This window comes from Nicotiana tabacum, chromosome 7, assembly GCF_000715075.1.
Source record: "Nicotiana tabacum cultivar K326 chromosome 7, ASM71507v2, whole genome shotgun sequence".
NCBI classification, from domain to species: Eukaryota; Viridiplantae; Streptophyta; class Magnoliopsida; order Solanales; family Solanaceae; genus Nicotiana; species Nicotiana tabacum.
Window position 1 is genome coordinate 176,814,774 of NC_134086.1, and position 11,727 is coordinate 176,826,500.

The 11,727-nt window shown below is 34.7% G+C and overlaps 1 protein-coding gene across 1 annotated transcript; it reads right to left on the reverse strand.

Annotated features, from left to right (window-relative positions):
• Positions 1-6,369: 6,369 nt before the first annotated feature.
• On the reverse strand, positions 6,370-10,973 carry LOC107760622 (triosephosphate isomerase, chloroplastic). The gene is made up of 9 exons (XM_016578705.2): positions 10,553-10,973; positions 10,104-10,130; positions 9,906-9,975; positions 8,755-8,878; positions 8,140-8,224; positions 7,852-7,984; positions 7,452-7,625; positions 6,982-7,064; positions 6,370-6,670 (listed from the first exon to the last, which is right to left on the reverse strand). Exons 1-9 carry the CDS (start codon positions 10,781-10,783, stop codon positions 6,614-6,616), a joined length of 984 nt encoding a protein of 327 aa, XP_016434191.1. The 5' UTR covers positions 10,784-10,973; the 3' UTR covers positions 6,370-6,613.
• Between the last annotated feature and the right edge of the window lie 754 nt (positions 10,974-11,727).

Here is an 11,727-nt window from a genome sequence, read left to right on the forward strand (position 1 = left end):
TGGCTTTTGTATCTTACCATCAGAGCTTTAACTGTTCAAAAGTTTAGCTTATGAACTTGGGCATGGATTTCAGCTTAACCTTCAGATAGTTAGCTGAAATTCTTATACACTGATTTTTAAAATAGCTTTACAACTGTTACAGCTGCTTTCACCAAAATTTGAAGAAAAGTAGCCCAAATTTCATATCGCTTTGTCTCCTTTAATGATTTAGATATTATTCTTATTAACTTTATGTATATATATATATATATATGTGCCACTTTATTGTTTCTTCTCTACTGGAAATTTGAGTAAGTTGCAGATCCAAGTTACCTGTTTACTTCTCCAAAATGCTCCTGTAAATTTGTACCTCTTTAATATTGTTTAAGCTTGAATGTCTAGGAAATAGTACTTTAACATGCTGTTGGATGAACTTGAATTGTTAACATAGTACTTGACTAGTGGGTTCCTCATTCAATTACACTACTTAATTTATTAGGAGGGTATGTGGCATTCTTGAGCCCCCAACTTCGTTCTTGATTAATGTCCGTATTTCAAGGGCGAAGCTATATAGCCCTACCACCCTTCGTTGAAAAATTATACTGTATATATAGGTAAAATATTGGATTTTAGACGTATATAATATATATTGAACACCTTTTATCAGAATTTTTTTTTACTTCTTTTAAGTTTAAATACCCTAGATAAAATTTATGAATTCGTCACTATCGTATTTGGTCATTACACTTGGTTGACAAAATGATGGTGCTATAAAATGTAGTTAGTTTACTTGGGAATAACTATTTTAAGATGTTAAAGTTGGATGTTCGAGAATAAAAATAGTTTTGAAGAAAAAAATTAGTACTCAAAGGTAAAGATCTTGTCGGTCCCTAAAACAGGAGAAAACAAAACGAATTGCTTTGTTATATTTTTTTTCTTTTTTTTGGTATAGAAGTATCAGTTTTCATGATCCATACATAGATATCAAAGTGAGTATGTAAGAAGAGAGAAACAGTGAAAGATATGTTCTTTACCAAACATTTGGCATCTCTTAAAGTAAAAATTATGTAAGTTGTCCGAAATTTCCTCAAAGTTAATCAAAATTTTCACCTTTCACATGTAGGAGTAATAATAAATAAAGATATGTCATTTTCGTAAAATAGTCAAAATAAGTTAGTATCCAACGGCTATAAAGCACCTCAATTACAACTTCAAATCAGTGACTGACAACTATCATACACATAGCTTTTAGCCTTGCTATAAATTAGTTGAGCCTTGCACTCTCTCATAGTCTCAACTACTTCTTGAACTTGTCCAAACTCTTATTTTCAAGGGAAAAAAAACTAAAGGATAGTTTTTCATGTACCCAAGAAGAAACACAGCCTCCTCAATTTTGGAGGTTTTTTCACTAAATCCTTTGCCTTATCCAGTACTATTATTTTTAGCTGTGATTTTCATATTTCTTGGTATTCAATGGTTTGTTTCATATGAAGAAGTGATGGAGGCTACTGAAGAAAGTTTTGGTTGGATACTTATGGCGGTCCCACTGGTTTTGTTATTCGCCGTCCGTTGGTTGTCCACGGTGGACCCGCCGGATTGGTTTTCCGGAGGGTCGCCGTGGGATCGGCGGCGGAGGATGTATCAGCTGCCGTCGGAAGGAAGCTCGCCGTGGGGGGTGGCTGCTTTGATTGTGTTGTTACTAGTTTTGTTGCAGTACCAGTCTACTTTTCTTGATATGTGGTTCTTATAGTTCCTAATAATTATTACAAGAGGAATTAAGGATGTATAAGTTGTATATATGTAACTACTTATTGTAATACAACTTCTCTCACTTTTGGTGGAAATCATTTTGCTTTACTATTATCTGAGTTCTTAACTGCATTTCACTATTTTAACCAAGACTTCTACATTATTTTCATTTTTGATTTTTGATATTTGGAACTCGTTGATCCAACTAATTTAGATATGGACCATTTAGAATACATTTAAGGGGAAAGTGCTCTCTGATTTAATCTCCATTATCAGTACTCGAACTTGAAATCTCTATTTAGTTTGCTAATATCATTATACTGAGTAACGCTTACTAATAGTTTCTTACTAGTAAATTTAACAATTTCTAGTTTTTAACTTTCCAACCGAACATTTTACAAAAAAAAAAAAAAATAATCTGAAAAACATTTTACAAAAATGACTGTCATCAAACCGAATACATTATGAGTCCCTCTAAAAAATAAATAAGTAAATAAAGTCATTGGGGAAAAATTAGATTTGGTGGAGTATATTTTAAGCTAAAGGTAAAAGTTGATTGTCATTTGGTGGAGTGTACTATAGAGCTAAATGTAAGGTTGATTGTCCTACTTTTTCATGTATTACTTGATTGGTTTGTTAGTGTTTGAATGGGCCATCAATCTTTGATGGTAGGGTAGAGCAGAAAGATAGAATTATTACTTGTGGTGGTTATCTCCTTTATTTGGTATATAGTTTTGTAAGCTCTATATTATATTCATGGATGATTGATGAACGAGTGGCCAAAAAAGTAAACTGGCCACTCGACTAAAATTTCAAGTAAAAAATTGGCCAGTTTGTTGAGTCACGTCATTCTTTTCTAGACGAGAAATAAGTTGGTTAAATAGTCTTTCAGAAGTGATCTTTTTTCTACGGTGAATTTCATATAGAGAATTGCATAATTTTTCGTTTTCGAGGGAGAGGGTAGCGAGACATAATTCTGCAATTAATAACATAATTTGAGACATAAGAAACGGAGCCTATAAGTGGTTCTGGTACATTTGGTTTAAATTATACTTGTTAATCGGGTCGGGTTGGCCGTTCACAGCCCGGTTCGACCCGGTTCAGCTTGGGTCAGCCCGATATTGTAGGGATTGGGGAGGGCTGGGCGGATGGTCGGGCTTGAACGAACAAAATTTGGTAATCGGTGCACCGAAACTCGTTAGCCCAGTTACCCGTTATCGGGTTTTTACCGGGCTACAGCTCGGTTACCGTTGCAATTTTTTTAAAAAAATTTCTGGATCGTTGCCAACGGTTAAATTCAAATATGACTGTTGGGCAACGGCCATTTTTTGCAGAAATGGCCATTTAGGCTTACCCCCTTAAGAAAATACTCCCTACCCCTAATAATTGATAAATTACAATTTTAACCTTTTAAAAACTATAAATAGCCCCCCTTCTTCTTTATTTTTTCTGACAATTTACTCTCTTACTACTCTAATTCTCTCTCAATTCTCTCTTGATAATATTGAATATTGCTCTTAAATTCTCCATTACTTATTATTTCAAGTTTCATCAAATATTTACTTTAGTCACTACAAAATTATAATTATCAAATATCAAGTATTCAAGTGAAGTGTGGTATCAAGTATCAATCTATCAATAGTTTGATATCAAATTTTGTGCGGCATCCGGAATCCCGGTACACTCGTTTCATCTCTTTCTCCTATTTGGTGTATATTATTATTTTGTTATTTAGAATTATTAATTTAATTTACATAATGGAGACGTGCTAAATGTGTCGATTTCAATAGTCGCATCAGAGAGCGCATTTGGCCAAGCAAGACAACAACTAAGAGATACTCGTCATTCATTGGACAACAATGCTTTAGAAATTCTAGTGTATTTCAGAGATTGGATAAGATCAGAACGGCGAATTCAAGGGCGTGAAGAGGTAGATGAAGCGGAAAACCGAGAAATTGGAGATATAATGGTTTGTGGTTCCGATTCAAGCAATGTCGGAAATCAAGAACCTCACGTTAACATGGATAAACTTACAAAAATGATGCAAAGTATGTGATGTACTCTTTCTTATTTTTTATAATTATTGTAAACTTTAATTTGCGAGTTCAAAAATAAAAAATAAAATAAAATAGAACTTGCAAATTAATTTGAATTATTATTTATTATTCAATAAAAATATAAAATGAAAGCCTTCGGAGTTTGATCCTTACATATTGCCTATTGGTCTTATTAAATTTTTTGTAGCCACTTACTTTCAAATTTCAAATTTAAAACTTTAAACTTCAAAGTTTAAAGTTTTATTTTAAGCCTTAAAAGTTTGCAAACATTAAGTATCAATAACATTGAATAAGAAAAATAAAATATACTTTTAAAAAAGTAGCTTGGCCCGGTCCGGGCCCACCAAAACCCGGAAAATCTCAGCCCATTGACAGCCCGAAACCCCAGCCCACTAATCAACCCAGAACAATAACTGGACGGGCTGTTTTATTCCGTGTCCAGCCCGGAACAACCAGCCCGATTAACACCTATAGTTTAAATAATTATACACTAAATTTCTACTTAAACAAATAGGTCATTTCTTACGTTTTAAGCTCTTAATTAGTGAGCAATTAAAGTGAAAATAGATTCATCTAGAGTTGTCATTTCTGAGGGTTTAAGCTTTTGTCATGTTTCCCAATACTTCCCTTTTTTTAGTCAAACTGAAATGAATCAGATTTGACCATAATTGGTTTCTATATTGAAATATTACGGATTGTAATTATCGAAATCATGAGGATACAGAATCTTTAAGGCAATAATTGGTGCCAAAGACTCTTTGTTATCCTGAGAATGACTTATGAGGTTTGATACCAATCCGATAAATGCGCAACAATTTGATTATTCAGTATCGTTCCTCCAACCACTTGGTGTCAAAAAGCAAAAAACATAATTAAACAGACAAATTATCGTGCATGCGCTATTTCCTTCCGGAGTTTAAAGGTGACCGTCAACATGTATAAAACTTAAACTCTTGATTTAATAGTAAGATTAAAGAAAAAGAAAAACAGAACTCTTGTATGGATGGTTATTTTCTTGTTATTATTGTCCTATGCTATACGACCCGTAAACAGACAAAAAAAATCAAAATAAACCCGGAAAACTCGCAACTGCGAATTCTAATGGTACCCAAAAGTTGAAAATAAAAATGAAAACAAGCTCTTCGTTTTGTTATATTTTCTTGTTATTATCATACAATTCATATACCCAGATAATCAGACACATTTCTTGTATTTTTATATATGTTGCTACTGACTTTAAGCTTACATTCTTTGCACTTCGGTAGTGGTCCCCTGATATTAAGCTGAGTAGTGGGATAAACTGTTCATTACCAAATTATCATATGATGGGGTTGGCTAAAGTTATGGCACAGGTACTTCACTCCATACTTATTTAAGCCACTTCAGTCTTTTTATGGTTCGACTCCTTCAATGGATAAAAGCCAAGTGGAAGAAATACAGTATAGCGTGTGTCAGAAGACTATTTTATATATATATATATATATATATATATATATATATATATATATATATATATGCTAGAATGTTGGTCAGTTAAGAACTCTCATGTATAGAAGATGAAAGTACTGCAATGAGAATGTTGAGGTGGATGTATGGGCATATCAGATTAGATAAGATTACAAATGAAGTTTCTCGGGATAAGGTGGGAGTAGCTCCGGTGAAGGATAAGATGCGGGAGACGAGATTGAGATGGTTCAGGCATGTTAGGAGGAGAAGCATAGAAGTCCCATTTAGAAGGTGTGAGAGGTTAGCCTTGGTGGGTATCAGGAGGGTAGGCCTAAGAAGTCTTCGGAAGAGGTGATTAGGTGGGACATGACGCAACTGGAGCTTACTGATGACATGACCCTTAATAGGAGGTTGTGGAGATCGAAGATTAGGGTAGAAGGTTTAACGTATAATCGAACGCTTCCCTTTGTTTTCTCAGTTCGCTAGCATTAGTATTAGTATGATATTTTTTTTATTCATAGATTGCTACTACTGTCTAGAATTTAACTGCTTTCTTGGCTTCGTTCTTATTTTTATCTTGTTGTTGTTCCTACTTGTTGCCATTATTCCTTTTCATCATTTCTCCGGCTGAGAGTTTATCTGAAACAACATTACATTTCTACCCTTCCAAGTAAAAGGTAAGGTAGCATATATTTTACCCTCTCAAACCCCAGTTGTGAAAACTTACTAGGTTTGTTGTTGTCGTCAACATAGTATACTGAAATCAACGACTTTGCTTTGCTTGCGCAATCCCTAGTTATCAATTGAAGGGTATTGTGGGTAAATTCGTTCTTAAAATAAAGTTATATGCAATAAAGGGAGAATAATTTATTTACAGAATATAATTAATCTTTAGAAACTTCAAATAAAAGAAGTAAATCCTTTGACTTTATGTTCAAGATGATTCCAGAGGCTCTGTTCTTGGGCAAACAAAAACTGATTTTCTTTTAACAGTGAATATGGATTAGAATTGATTTGCAAAGAATGGTCCTGTTACTTGTCCCCAACCTGTAATTATTTTCGAAACATAGTTCGTATCTCATGTTGGGTGAATGTCTGAGTCCTTTTCCCTTCATTTTGGGAAAGGAGAAGGGGTGAGTAACGTCAAATATATATGGGCATATAATTTCAAGTAGCAAGCAGTACCAGCCCTGCGCAATACAAGCAGTCTAAAACTAAGCTCATTATTTTGCTTGTACAGCTCTTTATCAAAGAGATGGATGTAAAGCATGTTACAATGGCAGGAACATCAAAATTTCGATTGACAAAACTGAACCATTTAGTTTATTGTCTAGTGTTCCTCGAAGCCGTTTATTTTCCATGATCAACCTCACGACAAATGATCAAGCAGCCACCTTCTTGGAAGTCACAGAATTAATAATGGTAGCAAACTCAGGACCCTGCAATGTAGAATATCAAGCATCATTCTTGGTACACAAATTAGCATCTAAACAAGACAGTCGATCTAGAACCATAACCATAAAAAAGCATCAAATTTCTAGCTATGGCTGATTCCCCTACCCGCTCTAAAGGTTAAAGTAACTAACGCACACATGAACTGGTATCATACATCCATCTATCTAATAGAACATTTTGGTCCAAGAAAAACTAACATATGTGGACGAGCACTGATGATGTTCAGTAGAGCCCAAGGATTTGGAGAAATGCAGCTAGACTAGTAAGATTCACATATTAGCAATAATTGGATTACCTTTAAGGAAGCACCTCCTACTAGAAAACCGTCAATGTCTTCTTTCTTTGCAAGGTCAGATGAGTTGCTTCCGTTCACAGAGCCTGCCAACAATGTTTCAGGTTTTAGGAACCACGGCAACCAAGTCAATGACACTGAATGTGGTATATCAACATTTGAGGTGACAAAAAGAGTAATAAGCACAACCAAAGCCCTTCTAATAGAAAAGATAGGTTCCTCAGATTTAACAAGCATTCTGCTGATCTTCTCAAAAAACAAACTAAAATAAAAGAAAGGGAAACCCGTTGGCTGTAGAGGCCTATTTGCCATTGATTTCAGGTTTCAGCAAGGCAAATGGTTTTCCTTTTGAACTTTTAACAAAGAGGCATATTACTCCAGTGAATAGGGGGAACCTTTACAATGTTTAATTGACATATCAATGCAATTCAACCTTAACAACTCATGCGATCTTGTGAATAAAACTAAAATACCTCCATATATAATGCGTGTTTTAGAAGCAACTTCTGCTGAAACATTCTTAGTAAGCCAATCGCGAACAGCTGCATGTACCTCTTGAGCCTGCTCAGGCGAGGCAACTTTACCAGTTCCAATAGCCCAGACAGGCTCATATGCAATGACAACATTATCCCAACTTGGTAAAGCATCTGTGCAGTAAAAGAACAACAATCAAACAGATCTGAAGGAATAAAGTTTTTGACTGTAATATGTTTATATCAGATAAACTCATTAAAACAGGTTACCATATGGATATCTCATCTCTGCTCCTAGCAAGTACATTTTGTTTTTATAACAATTATAACTACTAATCTCATGAGTATATAGAAAATGTTTCAAGAGAGAACGGAGATAATATTAATCAGCAAAATTTGCCTGCAAAAGCCTTCAATTGCTGGAAACAGACATCAAAAGTTTTTCCTGCTTCTCTTTCTTGCAACAGCTCTCCAATACAGGCTATAACACCAACACCTTGGCTCAAAGCATAAGCAGCCTTCTTGCCAATAAACTGCATGAGAATGGTTCAGTCAAGTCCTTAATAAGCAGTCCTAACTCACAATCAGGTATGATCAAAGCCGTCCCAAATGCTTACTTTCTTCCACTTGTAATCAAAATTCTTATGTTTTATAAAATCATAAATCAAAAATTCCAGAGAACTCTTACTTCATCATTTTCTCCAATTACATGTCTCCTCTCCGAATGACCAAGAATGACCCACTTGCAGCCAAGATCTTTCAACTGTTCTACACTGCAAATGGAAAATAAACATCATGGAGTGGAGAATAACACAACCAGGATAACAGTTGCTAACTCAAAGGCAGATTTATTTCAATAGTTTTGCGGGCAAACACAGTAAACGACAACGAAATAATGGTTTCAGTGTTCCTTTACTTTTTTTAAATATTTAGTATGACGGTGGTGTCCAGGCCAATTGGCGCATACATTGACTATTCCACCAGGTATCAGCTACATCCCAGGTAGCTTTACACATCAAGACTTAGGCAGATGGGAAAAAATCACCTAAACCAATTGCCCGTAATTAAGCTACTGAATGAGCCCTCTTAACAAGAGACACTGTCCAACATAAATTACTTATCCAAGTATATTTTGATTTGAACCTTCAGCAGTTGGGAAGACTACAACTTAAACTAATCATAAGAGTCTATCGAAATCAAGCCTTTTCAAATAACATAAAAACATCAGATACCCAGACTATTAATCAATCCAGCCATTAGATAGAATAAATTTAGTCATAAGCTTGGGGAAATGGAATTTTACCTGATTTCACCAGTGAAAGCTCCACCTTTTCCAGTCCAACAATTTTGGGCAGAAACCTCAATCCTGTCGGTGAGTGAGTTCTTTACTTGATCAATGTAGAGAAATGGAGGTGCTACAACCACATCTGGAAATTTTCCAAAAGTAGATTCTTGCATTAACATCTGAGGTAGAGAGATATTAGCTGCTAAGATGCTACAAAAAATTTAATCGCATTGCCAGCAAATTGGCTGATGAAGACAAGGAAAAAGATAAAAAAAAAAATAGTGAGTAAATGTGTCCGCTCTATGTGTGAATATGAGAAAGTGTAGCAACTACAAGTAAGATTCTGAAAGGAGTTGCCGAACTGCGCGCCAGAAAGCTCAACCAACTTTAGACTGTGGGAGAATCCAATTATCCCATGGTCATTGACCAAAAACCATTTACTTTGGTACCACAGGATAAAAACGGGTGGAGCAAGAATAGACAAACCGAACGAGAGTAGGAAAGCAGGAAAATAACTTCTCTAAGATGCAGCAGCCCTACAAACAAGAACTAAAAGAAATTCCCCAGTAGGATTATCATCTCTTGTGTCTTTGTCAAGCCTTCTCCTACATTATTCAAGCAAGTTCTTTGAATAGGTGAGTTTCTAGGTGTAACACCACAAGACATTTGTTTCAGAACAAACAGCTGCAATATAATATGGTAAAATAGGACAGAGAACATTGAAGAGGAAATGATATCACGGAAAGTGATAATTATCAATGATAAATAAATGTTAAGGGCATCGTCTTGAACATTCCAAATAGCAAACCTACAGAATTCACATTAAAGGTTTGCACTTATCTTCTTTCCACAACTTCTTAAATTTCCTGATTACTTATCTATGCAAACATATAAAGTGCCAGTGTCATCTGAGTAGTCTTGAGAACAACACAGATGCCATCTTGTACCGGAATTCGGAATGAACATGGCAATGAAATATTGCCAAACTAAGATTGACAAGACCAAGGTCAAATGCCCTGGCAACTATTATATGATCACAGAAATCATTTAAGCTATTCTCTACTCAAAAGCTGGATTGGACACAGAGCCGGTTTGCCAGCTTCCTAGAAATGTTGAAGTATACAAACACATTTTCATAAGTAATATGACAGCAATGTAGAAGAACTCACCAACATCAGACTCGAGCTGAGCACTGTTCAAATCAGAGACAAGCTTGCTTATGGAATCCTTTGTCCCATTCTGGTAGAAACATTAATGAAAGTAAAGAACACGAAAGACACATGAAAGTTAATCCAAGCAGCTACATATAATGTAACACAAGGAATCACATAAGTAGAAAGACTAGGGAACAAAGAAGTGATACTTACACATTTCCAATTTCCACCAACAAAGAACTGCAAGCAAGGAGACAAGATTAGAACCCAATAGGAAAAAGGCATATAATTTAAACACTTTCAGTATTAGTTTTCTCTTTTTTGATAAGTACAACAAGTTAATTTATTTATTTTTATAATCCTAGTGTGAGAATCAGCTTGCACACACATAGACTAATTACACGTGATACCTGCCGCCTTCTAACAATACAGGTACAGGGTAACTCTATCTAACAAGATTGGAAAGATGGGAAGAGTACAACCACTTTAATTTTTTTTCTTAAGTCAGTATATAATTTATTTTTTTCTTAAATCAGTTTATGCTTTTACAAAACCAATAAGTTAACAAACCAATGATAGATCTAACAATGTACTCTTCCATCCTAAGAAACACACAAAATTAGCATGCGAAACCAAACAGTTAAAGGAGGAAAAAAAGTTACCTTGCCGGAGCCGGCCATAGCGACGACAGCCCTACAACCTCTTTGGGCTGAAGAAAGGCGGAGTTGAGAGTCCACGTTATGGAAAAAGGCTAGAGAAGTGGAGAAGGAAACAGAGTTTTCAAACTTGGAGAAAGATTTACGGAGGCCAGAGAACTGTGGACATGAAATGGAAGATGTGGCAGATTTTGGGCCGGACATTTGAGAAGCTAGAGATGTTGATGCTACCGCCATTTTCTAGGGCCTTTTCTGGACAACAACAGCTACTGATATTGTACTGTTTTAGCGGCAGCTTCTTCTGCTACTTCTTCTGCGCCTTAACAAAGGTGCCGCTGTTCCCAATATCTATTTATGTAACTTTATCTGGTGCACGCTCCTGTTTCGGGGCGTGGAAAACACGTTCCAACCCAATTTCTGTAAACGTAATAAAACATAAGGGTTGCTGAGCTTTTTCTTTTGTTTCTCGTAGCCTGTTTGGTCGAGCTTCTCGGGAGAAAAAAAAGTGTTTTTTTCCAAAATCACTTTTTTTTTTATTTGAGGTGTTTGGCCAAGTTTATTTGGGAAAAAAAAATATTTTTGAAAAAAAATAGAAAAAAATAACTTCTTTCCAAAAGCAGAAGCAGTTTTGACTTTTCTTCTTACCTAAAATATCCTTAACAAAATATAGTATATACCAAAATAAACCTTAAATCTAATACTAGGATATTAATTTATAAATATTTCTTCTTATTTTTAGGAAAACTTTCTAATATATAGTGATTTTGAAGGAATTTTAATATATTTAACTTATATTAAAAGAATTAAGTGCTTTTTAATTTTATTTTCATATTTTGCTTAAATAAAATGAATTTTTTTTAATTATTGCATGTAATAACAAAATTTTGATATTATTTATTTACTTACAATATTAATTATTAAGTAAATTTATTCATGTCCTTATTCGTAATTTGACACTTAAAAGCACTTTCTAAAAAGTTTGGTCAAACACAAATTATTTCTCAAAAATGCTTTTTCAGACTGATTAGTTAAACACAAACTGCTTCTCTCCAAATGTACTTTTTTCAAAAGCACTTTTGAAAAAAACATTTCTCAAAATAAACTGATTTCTCCGGCTTGGCCAAACAGGCTATCATTAGGGTTGGTGAGGAACTAATGATGATGTGAAGAAAATAAAAAGA